Raw genomic sequence first — 16,824 nt, 5'->3', positions numbered from 1 at the left:
GTTGCCCTAAGAGAAATAAGATGACAAATTTTGGAATTCTGTTGAATTCTCTAAGCCCATTTTTTGGTATTTGTCAAGCAGAATTGGTACATAAAAGCTGAAACAAATAAAAACTCATTTCCACCCAAAAACCCTAAAAATACTCAAGATGTTGTTTGGTGGGTATTTTCTATTAGAATTTGAATTCATTAATGGCAAAGGCAGTGAGATAAGGACATCCCAAATATTGTCCCCACCCACTTTATTTCATGTAAAGGAAGATAGTTCAAATTCAATGATACCCACTAGTTTTATAAATTAAATCAATGGGGAGGACTTTTCATATTCCTATTTTACACAAAACTTTGTACAATTTGTACATAAGAAGTTAAATCTATGGAGTCCCCACTTTGAATTCATATTTTGCACCAAAGAAAATGAACCATTTGAAGTGGGAAGCTATCATAATAATACCACCTACCTAATTCTTTCACATGGCTTGCACACTTCTTCTCTGTAATTTGCTTTCTGGGATTTGGCCACTCAGATTAGGATTTTCTTAAGAGGAAAAAGTAACCCCTTTTTAGTGTGTGCAGTGCAAATCTTCAATTATCACAGGTCTCAATATAGTTTTCATTCATGGCTATGCTTTTAACATTATTCTGGGTTTTCTTTGAGATAAAGTAGACTCATATTTTTTTAAAGGCTTCTAAAAAGAGTCAAAAGTTGCATGACCTTGAACCATTACTACTAGCCTTCTTTTTAATCAATGGAAATAAAAGTTTCGAATGTTTGATAACTTATTTTATTCACATTTTCAGAGTAAAACATTTTGAGAATTGGGTTAGTTTTAGAACAAGCACTGATTCAGAATTGGGCATGTGATGAGCTTCATTTTTCACGTGGAATTATAGAGAAAGAAGATAATTCTTATTGTAATAATTAATAGTAAGTTATTAATAAAAGAAAATAAATATATGAACAGCAGAGAGACAAAGGGTTAAGAAGGTTTGTTTCATTCCTTGCTTTTCTGAATTTAAACGTTGGGATCACATACCACAATAATATTGTGATTTACTTGGTTCTTTAGACTATGTCAATGAACTTCGAGATTAGTTAAGATGCGTCTAAACTTATTGGGACACCTCGGTTATCAAAAAGAGTTAAAATTTAGGGATATGAGGATGGTATAATTAGAGGGCATTATTATGATTTAGGCCGTTGATGAAGTAATTAATGGGTCAAAGCTGTCATCAATATTTATACATGGCATGTGTCTGGGCTCCGGGGGATTGAGAAATCTAAACTCTTTCAACTCAAAATGATACGAATCATTAAAAAAAAAAGGACCCAAAAAGTGAAAAAGGGTTACTTTTGTGGGTAATTTTTATTTGTTTATTTGAACTTTGGTGTAGTGAAAAAATAAGAGGGACCATTAGCATATATATGAATTGAGAGTGATGAGATTGAAAGACAGAAAGAAATAGGTGACAGAGCACTTGATCTGGATGAAAAATTTATGGATTGATTGTTCCCAGTTTTGGCAACCAAGCATGGAACCTTATTCATGGTCCCCATATGTTAACAATGATATGGTTAAAAGCACCAGTCAAGTGATAAGTCAATAGTGTAGATAACAAGTGAAGTATCCCATTCCCATTCCCATGCCCTAAATTATTCTATTTAACTCTCACTTTTGGCCTCACCCCCACCTCAACTTTCATTATTAAATCATCCCAATCTCTACCCAGAAAACATAAGGGTGTTTGAAGTTAGGGTTTTTTTATTTATTTATTTTTTTTTATGATTAGGGTGTTCAAATCAATTTGTTTGCGTTTCGATCAGTCTTTAGAGAATATTGAATACTTTATAAATAAGTGACGTTCAAATCCAAAAAATTAATAAAGAGAGTAAACTTTTTTTTTATCGTCAAACCGACCCAATTAAGGTTTATTTCATTTTAATTGGAAGCAATCTCACATAGAAAATGGAATGAAATCATTGAAATTAAAAAATGAAAATGAAAAAGACAAAATTGGATGCGTCTTTTTGGAAGGCTTTTTGTTATTGTAACGCACCAGTGAAATTTTAAAAAAGAAAAAAAAAAGGGAGTGCAGAAAGAGATGTCTCACACGCGACATCCACTTATTACGTGTTGTGGCATCTCTTCACCTCACTAAATTTCATGCCTCTTAGGTTCGGTGGCCAGCATGAAACGTCTCTGTGCTCACCCTGCTCCACCTCACTCCCACTCCCGTCACGCTCTCCCAAGAGCGTGCCACCCAAAATCGAGACATGAATATTATTACTGTCTTTTTCTCTTTTATCAACGTTACACCAATTATACTAGTATTTTTGTATAAATTAATTAAAACCAAGTTGTGTGCTTGTGTTTCACGTCACAGTGAGTGCGACTAGGGTAAAAGCATTGTTGGCAAAACAAGAGTCCACAAATAACCGTCCAAGAAGGAAACCGAATTGGAAAATCGAACGGTTGATGGCATATGAAGGGTGATGGAGGGGTGGGGTGCAGCGTAGTCCGTAACGTACATTATCAAGGGGTTAGAATATGAATTTATGAATCAAACTCTGGGTCTTAACTTTGTTTGTCCCCTTATGACAACCATTCACAGCTCACCACATCATTTCATATCTCAATTAACTTTCTTAATTCCCCACTTAAATTGACAAAACTGCCCCTTTATCACCCTCATGGATTTTAACGGAGTGAAGGCATATTTATAGCCACTTGTAAGTTGGTGGGATGGTGTGGCTATAAAGAGACTGTTTGCATACCTCAGCTTGCTCTTTGCTCTTTCTCTTTCTCTGCTCATTTCAACAGATTCTTCTTTTTTTCAAGTAGTTTCAGTTTCAGTTTGAGGAAGAGGAAGAAAGATTGGAAATGGGGAACTGCCAAGCCATTGATACAGCAACGCTTGTGATACAACATCCATGTGGGAAAGTTGACAAATTGTATTGGCCTGTGAATGCTAGCGAGATTATGAGGATGAACCCTGGTCACTATGTTGCTCTTCTCATCTCTACCACCTTGTGTCCAACAAATAATAATCATACTAATAATATTGATGGATGCCCCAACAACAACAACAACAACAGCGCCACCGCCACCGTCGTCGCCACCACCACCAACAACAACGGCAACAATGGGAATTCTGTTCGGTTGACAAGGATTAAGCTTCTTCGCCCAACTGATACTCTTGTTCTTGGACAAGTTTATAGACTCATCACTACTCAAGGTGTGTGGGTAAAGTTTTGATTTTTACTTGGTTTTCATGTAGTTGAGTTTGATTTGAGATGCTCATGTGTGTTTTTGGTTTGTGGGTTTAGATGTTATGAAAGGGTTGTGGGCAAAGAAGCATGCAAAGATGAACAGAAACAAGCCAGAATTAGCTGAAAAGCCAGAGAGGGTACATGAGAAGCCAAAAAGCAAAGATCATCAGGTGAATTCCTTCAAACAATTATTATTCTTACTCACTTTATCTCTACGTTAGATGATCATTTGATCCTTAGTTTAGACTTCCTTAAACATATCAAGAGAGATTATTTAGTTGTCTGTTTTACTCATGTTCATACTATTCCTGAAACTTGTTTTTCTAACTAGAATGATCAATTAATCTTGTTCAGGGGAAGAAACATGAAAGAAACCGACCAAGAACAACATCATCTACCAACACAGCTGCAGCCAAATCAAGAATATGGCAACCCTCATTACAAAGCATCTCAGAAGCTGGAAGCTGATCCTGGTTTTTATGTCTTCCTTCCTAAGAGGCTGCAGAAGAGCCAGAGACTCCAACAGCACACAAATCCAGTCTTGTTAAACCTGTTAAAATTACAAAGCAGCAAGTGGGTAGTTTGCCAAGGGAGCAAAAAAATTCATCAAGTGCGGATCTGAGTAATGCATAAAACTTGTATAGCAAACAGTGATCGATATCCAATTAAAGTATTTGTAATCATCAAGTGCTCTTCTGTTAATGTAGTTAGAGTTTCTCCAAAGACTATTTTATGATTTTGGTTTTCATTATACTCTAGTCATGTTATGTGCTTGATAAATGATAAGAGATAAGCTACAAAATCCAATCTTGGCAACAATTAAGAGGTTCTCAAACCAAGTAAAAGAAAGAAATGATCATTTCATCGAGCTCCAACCTACTTCAGTATTTTTTACCAATATGTCCTGTTACTCTGTATTACTGATTATCATGCGTAAAATTAACAAGATATTTGGGCATTATGGCCTAAGAACATAATCAATCGTGGGTCAGATTTTGTTTCTGGTATTGTATAAACATAGATCTGCTAGTTTCATGCCAAGAACAGATGGGTCACCTGGCCACCAAGATACAAGGAACAGAACTTCTAAATCCTAATCATTGCTTTGCAAGACTAGAACTATTCCAACAACCATCATTAATTGATTATAGAAAATTAAGTAGAACAAAATCATGATGTCCCTGGAACTTTCACCTGCTAGTTTGGAACCAACCCAGAATTTGGATTTTAAATTTGTTAATCAATTTCTTATTTGAACAAGATTCAAAGAACAGTGCCCTGGTACTATTTTGTTTATGCTTCTTTTAGCCTCAAGCATCAGTCCCTGCTAGCATTATCACACCGTGTCAGAAGAAGTCAACTAAAAAACAATTCATTTCACAGTACTAACAATACTAGAATTATTATCAGTATGGGTTAAATAATATAAATCTTCATTATATGACCCGATTAATGTCAGTTCCACTTCAGCTGAAGAATCCTGAACACATTGTTTGTTAACCGCAATTATTATTTGCTAACGCTTTGTTAAGTCTAGGGAAATAAACATAGTTTAATGTATGATTAAACGTTGTAGTTTATATATATTCCTATAATTAAGATACAAATATGGCTTCAATACATAGAATGGATGACTGCAACCAATTCAGTATTCTGCAGTTAGAATATTATGTAAGCATATGAAAAATGAAGTGTATTAACACAAGGGGGTCATCCTCAGCCCATGAAAAACACGCATAGAATTCTTTAGAAGTGGGCCATCGAATTTTTGCCATTATATACCAAATCTTTATAGCATGATATAAAATTTGTCTCTATCCCTAACAACCACTAAATGTGTAACAAGATTAATGAATGAATGATAGAGCAATGAATTAAGGAAGTTAAACCTCTACTGTAGCTGATTGAGTTTTCTGCATAAAATCTTCTCATATGGGACATGGCAGAAGCTGAACCTCCTCAATTAATGCCTGAGAATTACAGCTTTCAAACAACGGTGATAATGAGTGGTTCTGATTGATTTAGGGGGGTAGCTCAAACTTAAAAGTCCAGAGAGCTACGTCCAAATTTCTGACCACAAAAGACTTTATCCAGATTATATACACCAAAATGGAGTTGCTGTCAATGTAGGCTCAACTTTCAAAGCACTCCAACGAGTGATTTTTTGATTGATTTGAACAATGACCTCATGCAACTTGCATTTGCTTGCATTCAAAGTTTGAAGGGATTGTTAACTACCGATAATCATTGAAGCCTGCAGGAACACCTTCCTTCTTTGAAAACCAGAATAATACTTATTTATTATTGTTATTTCTCTCCATTAAACTTGGGAGATGGCTTAGAGCTTAATGAGAATGATGACTTTCGTAAATTTTTGACTAGTCCACACAATGATCAAAGCTCAGCACTCAGAACCCTAAAGAAATTGATGATTTCTCAACTTATTGATCAACATCTTCTTGATGAATTCTGCAAGAATAGGCTAAGCTTGAAGCTTAACTTCCATATAACACTGCCAAGTTACATGGGTATCTCTCATTTTATTGCACTTTTCAAAGTAGTGGACAGCCGAAGATAAGAGTAGTGATCTCTTAAAGCCTAACATATTCAATAACCAAAATCATGCTCTACTAAAATTGATAACATACTTCTCAGAAATATAACTGCATATATACCAACAAGAGCAGTAGAAAATTTCGGTGTCCTGAAGTCTGAAGATGAGCCTCCAATCAAAACATCACTCTCAACATTTGATCAAAACTGCCCACAAATAAAAATCTGGTTCAAAACTTCAAACTCAGTTACAAGCAACAAGCCCGTGAACATTTTCTCCATATACAGTGAACAATAAATGATCCCGAACGTGATAGTATACTGGTACTTTCAAGATTAGAATTTATGTATCAGAGGTGAAAATATACTCAAAAGACTTTTGAAAATTTAATATGAGGCCTGAATCTGATCGTTAGAACCCGTACTAGAGCTGGTGAGAAATGAGAAGGATAATGATGAAAGTAAATTCTTGACTGAGAGGTAACAGTAGCTTATGGAGGTAAATTGAGACTGATTATATGAGATTATCAGTTGATATAATAATTTGGGTGGTTAGTAGATTAGTTGTGAATGGAAAACTTCATTTACCTTTAAAGCATATTAAATTGAGTGGAATATAAAGAGTGCAGAATATATACAAAGGAAATTTCGATTTGCACCCTTTTATTTTCTTGTTGAAAATATGATCCGAGGACAGTATTATTATTATAAGGAAAGCATTTGACTGGGTTGCTCTTGCAGACTTTTGCTCGGTTGGTGTTCAATGCAAGCTGCTAAACAAGATGAAACATCCTGGCTCATTAAGGGACAAAAAGGATTGTTGATATGGATTGATCAGCAAGTTCCATACAATGATGTCCACACACCTCCTCAGCTACTGTGGACATGGTCAACCCACAAATTTTTTGGTCTTCTGAACCGACTTATACTGGGCTTGACTCTCAAGATTGTGCAAAACATGAATAGGAAAGACATCAAACATACATCCACCCAAAATTGTGTTCGAAGGATAGCAAACTAGTCTTTTAATTAGCCATGTAGTAACGACAGTAAGCAGCTAAGAATCTTAATACATAACTATCAATTGAAGGGGATAAAAGTAAGAAGGCATGCAGCATTTTAACTTTAAAGAAAAGCACAAGGTTGAGAAACATGACTACCAATAATCGAAGAGGAATCTACTCCTAAACAATCTTTAACCAGATCAAGCTTGAAACCTTTGAGCACACAGAAACCATTTCGGCTATTCACATTATTCACTGTTAGGGACTGAACAATCAACTCTTTCAAGCCTTTGTCAATTTAGAGCTCACCACACAAAATTTCGGCAAAAACCAAAACTCCTCTACCAAACATTTTTTTGCAATGACAAATTATATGTATATAAAAAAAGAAATAAAATCACATAGCTCTTCTTGTATGCTTCAACGTCCCGACTCTTGCTTGGAAATTCACTATCCAACCAAACACAGATTCTCACATTAAAACAAGAAAATTTCACAGTTTCACTAAGCTGTTGTGTTCTCAGTCATCCCTTTAACCTGTTCGCGGTTGTCAAGTTGGCTGAAGTTACCCTTCTGCTTGAAGAGTTGATTGTGGTGATGCCTACAATAGAGACGATGTTCATGAGCCACATAATTTGATGGGCTGATCACACAACCTCCATGAGTACACCTGAAGCAGGCTTTGTGGTATGATGTGCCATCAACTGCCACCTATAAGATGCAGTAATTGGGTCAGAACAACCACCGCATATGTAACACAGTGAAAACAAAATTTTTAATAACTGGTATATAACATAATCATTTAATTTTAAGAAAGCAATTTCAAATCAGAAGTGATACTCTTTATTAAAGATAAAGTGATGTTGTTCATGCTTTTTGAGAGAATAAGAAACTAAATTTACTTGCATAAATCTAAGAGAGGACAATGTTCTTGGCAATTCAAATTTAAATCTATTTATATCTATAAATAGACCAAAAATCCATTCTTAAGAAACAAAGGAAATAGGCCTTTAATCTTAAACACCATTATAAAATTTACTAAGAAAGTGAATTGCTCTAGCAAAGTTACCAATGGATCTTATAATGATTGCTACTCTTACCTTTTCAATTGGGTAAACAGTTTTCTTACAAGCAACACATTTCTCCTGAGTTCCAGCAAACATACTGGAGACTCTGCTATTTGTGACCTGAAAAATTCCACCCACCATGAGAAACAACATAAAATGGCTATAATAGATTTTGATCAACAAGGTGTAAAGTACAATTAACACAAAGTTCCAACATAACTTATAATAATAAAAAGGAGAATCCCAAAATGAATAATCTGGGTACCTGATCAGCAGATCTCTCAACCCTAACAGTTTTTGGAGTTCCTAGAGTAAAGAAAGAAAGAAACCCATGAATAATCTTAAACAAATAGATAATAGATTAGGTAAATATCCGAACGATTAAGCACCTTCAAAACTCTTATCCAAGCTCCCAGTCATCTTAAACAGTTGATCAAAGTGAGGCTTGCAATATAAAACACCCTCAAAGGAGGAATAATTGAACAGCTGCAATGTTGTAGAAGAAGATGAGAAATAAAATTATAGTGGAAAAATTGATATCATCTATAGAATATTCACACATAATCCCTGTTAGCAAAAATATAATACTGTTGGGGTTTTCGAAACTCCAAAAAAGTTCTCAAAATTACAATATCAAGTTCAATAATACTCAAATTTCAAGTTTGAAAAAGCAGCACCATTCTGCAGCATTTTATTGTAAACCTCTATGACTATTAGATTATTATCTGTATGGAAGCCATTATATCTTGTTCTTATCTTTTGTCTATTCCTTCTACCCCAATTCCTTAAGGCTCAACATAATTAAAAGCAGATAAAACTTCTTCTATTTTGAAATTTATTTAAGTCCTCAAATTGTTGACGTTTCTATCCATAGTCCGAACTTACAGAATCTGTTGCTTACAAAATACTTCTCAGGAAATTTCAAATTTTTCATGGCAACAAATGAATCCAAATCCTCACATTGTATAATGCTTCACATGTTTATGTTTGCCAGTGGTTATTCATCCAACTAAAGAGTTGGAATATTTGGAAAAGTAGAACAAAGATTTTACATAATGATTTGAGATTTTTGCTGAAAAAGGATACATGTGGCCAATAAGCGCAGGGTTGTTCAAAAGGTGCACATTAAATTCAAAAAAGAGAAAAAAAAAAAAAGGACCATAAAATGAGTATCAAATCCTCTTATAATTGACAATATGTCAAGGAATTTCTAACTGATTTAATTGGTCTATCATCAAACAAGAGGACACAAAGTTTGAAATTTCCCAGGGATCTAGACGTAGCTGTCGCCAGCGGGCCACATCAAAATTACTCAATCTAAGTCATTGAAGCAATAAAAGATTAGAAATAAAGCCTTGGAAGAAGCAAACTATGTTTGTACACATAAACACGAGAAGATCCTAGTTGAACGGATCTTAATTACGATATGAGGATCATCGTCGGATTCATGTACACAAACTAAAAACTACAATCCCATATAACAGACAACAAATGAAAAAACATTAAACAGTCTCGTAACTCATAACTAATCATCATCTTTAAATATAAAATTCCAAACTTCAACACCAAACAACGAAAGGACAATAAATATATACATATAAAAAAAAGTAGTTTCTGCCAAGTAAACATGATCAAACAAAAGGAAAGGAAGCAAAAAGAACAACAAATACATCAAAATTCAATTCAACATGCAAAAGCGTATGTCTATCAATAAGCTTATAAGAGAGTGAGAGTTTGTTTTAATCACCTTGAGAGTACCCTTACAGTGGTGGCATCTAAAACAAGCCTTGTGATAGACTTTACTATCAGCAGTGAGCTCATCAACCAAATACACAGTCTTCTCACACGCCTTACACTTCTGGGTTGTTCCTCCAAAAGTTGCCATCTCAGATCTTACCCCTCACAAAATTCTTTTCTCTCTCTCTTTCTCTCTCTCTCTCTCTTAACAAAACAAAAAAATATGAACACACAGACACTTTCAAGTATTCGATGATGAGAAAGAAGACGACTTTGTCTTCTAAATACAACTCCCCCTTTTCAAAATTTTGTTTTTCTGAGTCTGGGATTACAGCTCAGACAGACAGTGAAACAGTACTAGGTGTTTTCTTAGACTTTTGGCCAATCACAAGTGCTAGCTGTCTAAATCAGGGACATTTTGGTACTTTTGACTAAGATAATCTTCACCAAATGTTTGGAAATTACCATGCCACATCACAATCACATATGAAACGTATCAGTTACCTATTGGTAAGAGTACATTAATACCGCTTCCGACTGAAATAGTTGAAACCCAGTCACAGATTCGGACATGTTCCGGTTTTAATTCAGCGGTTTTTTTTGGTTGACCCGTGTCACTTTGCGCGCACCCCATTAATTGGTGGGATTCCGATGTTAATAATTGGATAAATATTTCAACGGTCACTTTTATTAATAATTGAACAAAATTGAATTTAAGATCTTTAAATAATACATCTATAAATATTTATCACCCCACCACGACAATCCAGTGGTGGTTCATTGGGTTGTTCTTATCCACTTCCTCAAACAGCGCGTGTAGATGAGCTAAGGCCTACTTTAAAGTGTTTTTAATGTTTCCAAAAACAATATTTTAACTTTGAGTTGATATATATTTTTGTTGTGAAAATATAAAATTCCAGGAATAATGCAAGTGTATAAGGTAGATTATATAGAGCAAGTGGTGGTATAATTAGTGATTAATAATGTAAGTGTTAGTGTCAAAATTTGGGTTGGTTTGGTTTGGTCATAAATTAATGATAACATATGATTCTTTATTTTGAATATTATTTATATATGAAATAAAATCTGTCTGACAAATAGAATGCATGCACGATCCAACAACTCCGTTTTATCCAATTTGAAAAAAAGAAAAAAGAAAACCCATCCTACTTTCTCCTTTCTCTTTTTGCCCTTTCCAATCCAACATGCCACTTTAATTTTGGTTTACACGTGTCCTCTCATGACAAGTCAATAGAATGCAGACAATATTTAAACATTGATCTGAATGGGACTGAAAAAGAATCAAATTCTCTTAAAACGTTTTCATTCAAGTATTTTTATTATTGAACCGAAAGCTGAAGTGGGTCTTAAATTAATCCCCAACTATTTCTTAATATACGGTGGGTTCCATGAGACGAAAGAGACCCAGCCATGGGTTAGAGTTGGACCTAATTTATCGAATATCATGCCAAAAAGAAAGCATTGTGCAGCCAATGGGCGAGGCGGCCATCACAAATATAGTACTTTTTCTTTCTTTCCTCATTTGGGGGGCCAAAAATTTGGTCTAAATAGTCAGGGGTTGAGCTGTCGTTATTCTATTTGTGAATTATTTAGTGCTGAAGATTTGAGTCTGTGGCTGTGCAATATCGGATTGGGTATGGACTGTTTTATGTCAATGATGAATCCAATGAGTAGGCATTTATGTTGTTACAATGCCAACCGCAATAACATATTGCAGGGCTCATAGAACAGTGGTTGACCTAATGAGATCCTATCGTATTGAAGACAGTTTCTGATCAACCCATTCTTCAAAGTGGGATAATAATTTCCTCAAGCATCTAAGTAGTGAACACAAGAAATTGAAGAGTGATGTTAAATAAATCTCACCTATTTTCTTCATAAATCCATTCTCTGTTGAAGAGTGATTTTATTCATAAACTCTATCCTCTATTAAATGAAGTTAAAATGCCGACATTTTTAATAATGAACCCACAAACCTCTGTTTTCTTATAGGTGCAGATAAAATTAACCCGAAAAATAATTTCCAAATTTAAATGCAAATTCATATATGACAATTTTATGCACTCAAAAGAAGAAATGGGGCATATTTAACTTGACTCAAAATTAAAATACAACGGGCTTCGTTTATCCCATTTATTGCCCAAAACATTAGTATGAACCAGGAACATAATGCAGAAAGCTTGACCATATCAATTGAAATTATCAGTTATTTTCATGAAAGATAGGGACCAACATGTGATCAGCAGAACATCAAGCCTTACATTCAAGCTTTTCATAACATATTAGTTCGGCTTATTCTAACAATTAGGCAAAAATCAATAAAAGGTCTAAAGATTGTTGCCAAGCAAATAAAAAAAAACTCCCAGACAAGCACAATCTTTAACTTTCAGTTGCCAGTCCTTGCCTGTTTCCGAACTTCTTGGCATAAATTTCATAGCAACATCCTGAAACAAACACACAACAGTTCACAAAAGCTCTAGGCAAGCAAGCTTGTCATATTTAACAAACATATTGATCCAAAATTATAAAACTAGATAGTCCATCTGATTGCAGAAAGATAACTGCTTTTAGCCAGCTCTTAGTATATGGAGCATCACAGCTCAAGTTCAAGAAGCTATAAATTTTTTCAGTCAAAGTTACAAAAAGCAACTGAAACACTTAAAAGCATTTTTTTGCCCAGGAATTAGCGAAAAAAGGGTATCGGCAATACATCAGGTTCTAGTTTGAATAAGATATGGGTTAATTAAACACAGGAAATGAATCACATAGAATATGAATGCATGTATGCATGTGTTAGCACAGATAGGCTTTGCAAACAACCAAGGTCCAAAATACATGTAACTGGAAAAATTTCTGTCTTTAGCCAACTTGGGCTGCAGTGCCATTAGTTTATAAGCTGTGGTGGAGACTATTTTTCCAACCACAACAAAATTAGATTCTCCTCTGCCACAACAAAAATCCCAAAACCAATGACTTGGTAGATGTTATGGCTGGGGAAAATAAGTACAAAAGAATTTATTCTGACTTGACTTTATTTTGAATGTTGGAGGTCATCAACTCATAAAATAAACTTTCTAAAGAAATATTATAAACAACTTTGCAGAATTTTAGATCAGACACTATACTGCAGAGAATAAGAAGATGGCGACCAGGAACCAATGAATTATAGAGAAAGAATTCTACACAGACAAATGATATAATACCAAGAAGATATTAGAGTATATAAATTGCCCAACTTTCCCCCCTTCATTAAGGTTAGAAAGATTGACTTCAAGAGGCTTTATCAGCAATTTCAGCACATTAGCCAACATAAGCTGAGAGGCATCTATCATACTGTAGACATCTTAATGATAAAACTTTTATATTATTCACAGTGTCAGCGGATTAGTTATCTGGATATCCTACTATTCAAACTAAGCTAATGTCATTAACCTCCACAGAGCAAAAAAAAAAAATCTACCGCCTAGGATTAACTTATAATAGCAATGCCTAGGATGATAAGCTTTAAACTATCCAAGAGTAGCATTATGATGAAAAATTTTTTAATTTCATAATGTATAGGTGTTAGTTTCAAAAAGTCCAAATAAAGGTCTAATTTTTCACTTAGATTTTAGACAAAATGGTAAGTTGTTGGGTTATAACAAATATTCTACGCTGTAAATTTGATAGAGGCCTCATGTCAACCATATTCCCAAAATCAGAAAAAACTGTTATACACATTACCCCTGAGGCATATACAAAAACATAATAAAGCACATTATAGAGACATATACCTGGTTGTTATAGAACTATTCAAGCTATCTTACTAAACTGCGCTCATAAACCGTTTCATTCATAGCATACAAAAGACACCAAGCATACCTGCCACAACAACAATTGTGAGAACATCCCCGAGTCTTTTCAACCGCCGAACACCATCTTTACTCGACTTGTATCTATTGAGAATCGGGTCTTCTGCCAGTAGCTGCAAGGTATCCAACTAAATATCAGATGACACACAAATAAACCTAGCACAAACAAGTTAACGAGAAACTACGATACTAATCTTCAGAACTTCAAACTAGTTCAATTACATAAAAATAAAAGCAGAAACATCTATCCTTTTTGGGATTCCGAAACAGGATCCAAACATGAAAGCTAAAGCAAATTCTCAACTTTCTAATAAATAAGAATCTCTCCACCATTCACCTAACTAGCACCAACTAATACCAGTCTAATCGTCATAAAGCAAATAACAATACAGCAACAGAAAGAGTAAAAAATAAAAAAAAACCCTAATGGAAATAAATTAAAAAACGAAAGTGAAAAGTGTCTCACAGCTTTCTCACGAGCCCCAGGTTCGACGTGCAACCTACGACGCGACAGCGAAACCGGATCTTCCGTCTTCTGATTATCATTTCAGTGCAAAATGCTCTTAGCTTGAGAAATATAAAAAATCAAACAAATTCGATTAAAAAAAATACATGAACAGACCTGAAAAGGAGATCGTAAGTGAGCAGCTATTGAACTCTTACTAGATAAAAATGCCATAATCACAATTCACAACACGAACCGATTCACACAGCACAAGAAGTATTCAAGTTCCGACTTCCGAGTAAAAGAGCAAATTTTCCCCAATCCCAGTTGGGTACCTAAGTTAAATAATGGAGTTTTCAGTTGCTGCCCCTATATTTCGACTATATTTCGTTAATGCCCAGTTTTTTTTCTTTTTAATTAATTAATTAATTATTTTTTTTGGTGAACACTAGCTTGCCACGTACATATAGCCGTTTATAACAGAAAGTCCTTCCCATCGAAAACACTTGAATGAACAGGTTTTGAATCCGCAGAACAAGAATGGCTTTGAAAGGAGCTCAGGCTCTTGCTTTTATTGCAAGACAAAGAAGCCCATTTCTTTCTTCTACGAATCACTATCTTAATCTCAGATTTCATCATCCTCCTTCATTTACATCACATTCCAATCGCCAAGCTGGTGACCATCTCTTTTGGTTTTCATTTTCTAAACTTCAGAATTCATGAAACTTTGGTTTATTTTTCATTAAATATTGCACTAATTCATCTTGTCATGCATTTGTATTTGTAGGAACCATATATCAGATTCGTGCTATACAGGGGGCAACTGTGGATCCCTTAATTCCCAATAAAGAACAACAAAAAGAAGCATCGCCTGAGCCAGAGAATTGGAAGATTAAAATGCTTTATGATGGAGACTGCCCTCTATGCATGCGTGAGGTGCAATAGCTTATATGTTTTTATTTTCTTTCTATTTTAATATCTTATTGTCTTAGATTGTGTTGTTTTCTTGATTTCTTTATGTTTATTATATCGTTGTCAGGTTAATATGCTGAGGGAGAGGAACAAGCAATATGGGACTATAAAGTTTGTTGACATTGGTTCAGATGAATACTCTCCTGAGGAAAATCAAGGCCTGGACTACAAAACTGTATGTGATTAGAGTTACAAATACGAAGAAATCAGTAGCATGCTTAAATATCAATTTTTAGACATATATGTTGTTCACTTTTGTTTTTTTGTTTAGGTTATGGGAAGAATTCATGCAATTCTTTCGGATGGAACTGTAGTTACAGATGTGGAAGTAAGCCTCCTTTGGCCGTTTTAAGTTGTTGATCTTGCTTTCCGAGTAAATCTTTGTTCTTTTGGATTGAGGACTGGAGGTTGGATTTTAAAGTTCTTATTTGCCTTTATTTGCTTACATTGCATAAAAAAATTATGCAGGCATTTAGAAGATTATATGAACAAGTTGGTCTTGGATGGGTTTATGCAATAACTAAATATGAACCTGTAAGCCCCTTCGTTCCTCATGAAATTACCTTAGTTCTATTGGTCTATTTCTTATTGAATTATGCATATTTAAAAGAAACTCTGTTTGTCTTTTCTATTTTATATATATTACTTACAAAGCATTTATTGCAGATTGCCACAGTAGCTGATGCTGTTTATGGTGTTTGGGCTAAATTTCGTCTTCAGATTACTGGTAGGTTTATACAACTTACCGATATCCCTCATAGATTTATAGTCCCTGATGTGTTGCATCAAAAAAAGATTCAGTTTGGGTCTCTTTTATTTCCTCCTAGTTACTACTCTGTGAAGAACTCTGAAATTGCTTCCATTCCTGATCAAACTGATGCTTCAATGAAATTCTTTATTAAATGCAATGGCCTCTTTTGGTTTAGGTCGACCTCCTTTAGAAGAAATATTGGAAACACGCAGGAAGAACAAGGTAGGTACCAGGAATACTGCAATTAGTAAATTTCTTTGTTTCTTGTATTCAACAAGTTAACCTTTATATTTCCTTCAAGGCCTTTGCATGGTTTTAACAAGAAGGTATTCTGTTGAATTATAACCAATTTGGCAGGGTGAAGTATGTGGGAACAGCGATGCTTGTAAGATGTGAACTCTCTTGATATGTTGTTGGTGAAAAGGATATTGAGAGTCTTCTGTCATTTCTGCAGTAGCTATTTTATGATCTTCTAAACATTGCTCTGAAATGAGCACCAATCACAATCTTTTCACTGCATACCTTCTCTCTTTTAGTTTTCAAAGGGAAAGTATATGTTTTCAGTCAATGTAATGTATTGGTTACAGAAACATACATGTAAATTTGATCTTTTTCACTCTTCCTATACCATTTATATTGTCTATACTTATCAATAACAAAATATCATGGTTCAGAGGATGAATAAAGAAGAGATCTTCATGTATTTTGGAATTTATGTTTAACTGTTCTTCAAGGTTTAGTCTATAAGATGACAAAATCATGGTCATATTACAAGCGGTACCATAACTTACCTCGATTCCCATGTATCAATTGTTGCTCTATATCTGATCAGTTGTTTCAAATTGAAAATATTTTTGCGGAAATAGAAAGAAATTGGGTAAGCTATTGTTTTAACTAGATTTTAAATGATGGATAGATCATAAAAGTCAGATGAGTTGTAAGAGTAGAGTGTAGGATGCATTATTGAGATAAACAATGGATGAGATAACTATATCTGGGTGGACAAGCGGTTCGATAGAGATTTTTTTTTTAATGTATTATTCAAGAGTCTTAAGTTTGAGTCCCTCATCGAGTGCTAATAGAGGTAACCACAAAACTCTTATCCGGCCGATAGTTCCAAGTCTCGGAGAATTAGTTCAGCATAAGCTGGTCC

The 16,824-nt window shown here is 34.6% G+C and overlaps 4 protein-coding genes across 4 annotated transcripts; 2 read left to right on the top strand and 2 right to left on the bottom strand.

Annotated features, from left to right (window-relative positions):
* The first annotated feature begins 2,735 nt into the window (after window positions 1-2,735).
* LOC116136266 (myb-like protein D) lies at window positions 2,736-4,018 on the top strand. Its single transcript, XM_031421990.1, has 3 exons — window positions 2,736-3,236; window positions 3,328-3,440; window positions 3,625-4,018. Exons 1-3 carry the CDS (start codon window positions 2,882-2,884, stop codon window positions 3,736-3,738), a joined length of 582 nt encoding a protein of 193 aa, XP_031277850.1. The 5' UTR covers window positions 2,736-2,881; the 3' UTR covers window positions 3,739-4,018.
* Window positions 4,019-6,986: 2,968 nt separating this feature from the next.
* LOC116135695 (LIM domain-containing protein WLIM1-like) lies at window positions 6,987-10,077 on the bottom strand. Its single transcript, XM_031421413.1, has 5 exons — window positions 9,642-10,077; window positions 8,284-8,380; window positions 8,160-8,200; window positions 7,928-8,014; window positions 6,987-7,538 (listed from the first exon to the last, which is right to left on the bottom strand). Exons 1-5 carry the CDS (start codon window positions 9,777-9,779, stop codon window positions 7,332-7,334), a joined length of 570 nt encoding a protein of 189 aa, XP_031277273.1. The 5' UTR covers window positions 9,780-10,077; the 3' UTR covers window positions 6,987-7,331.
* A 1,678-nt stretch (window positions 10,078-11,755) lies between these two features.
* Window positions 11,756-14,190, bottom strand: LOC116136099 (succinate dehydrogenase subunit 7A, mitochondrial). Its single transcript, XM_031421817.1, has 4 exons — window positions 14,126-14,190; window positions 13,970-14,038; window positions 13,514-13,616; window positions 11,756-12,096 (listed from the first exon to the last, which is right to left on the bottom strand). The coding sequence occupies exons 1-4, from the start codon at window positions 14,180-14,182 to the stop codon at window positions 12,032-12,034; spliced, it is 294 nt and encodes a 97-aa protein (XP_031277677.1). The 5' UTR covers window positions 14,183-14,190; the 3' UTR covers window positions 11,756-12,031.
* A 243-nt stretch (window positions 14,191-14,433) lies between these two features.
* Window positions 14,434-16,287, top strand: LOC116136299 (uncharacterized protein At5g50100, chloroplastic). Its single transcript, XM_031422018.1, has 8 exons — window positions 14,434-14,624; window positions 14,736-14,884; window positions 14,988-15,095; window positions 15,192-15,248; window positions 15,389-15,454; window positions 15,587-15,647; window positions 15,847-15,893; window positions 16,029-16,287. The coding sequence occupies exons 1-8, from the start codon at window positions 14,489-14,491 to the stop codon at window positions 16,065-16,067; spliced, it is 663 nt and encodes a 220-aa protein (XP_031277878.1). The 5' UTR covers window positions 14,434-14,488; the 3' UTR covers window positions 16,068-16,287.
* Window positions 16,288-16,824: the final 537 nt, after the last annotated feature.

This window comes from Pistacia vera, unplaced genomic scaffold, assembly GCF_008641045.1.
Source record: "Pistacia vera cultivar Batoury unplaced genomic scaffold, PisVer_v2 Contig109, whole genome shotgun sequence".
NCBI classification, from domain to species: Eukaryota; Viridiplantae; Streptophyta; class Magnoliopsida; order Sapindales; family Anacardiaceae; genus Pistacia; species Pistacia vera.
The sequence above is the reverse complement of the archived record's forward strand: the minus strand, read 5'-3'. Positions and strand labels throughout refer to the sequence as shown.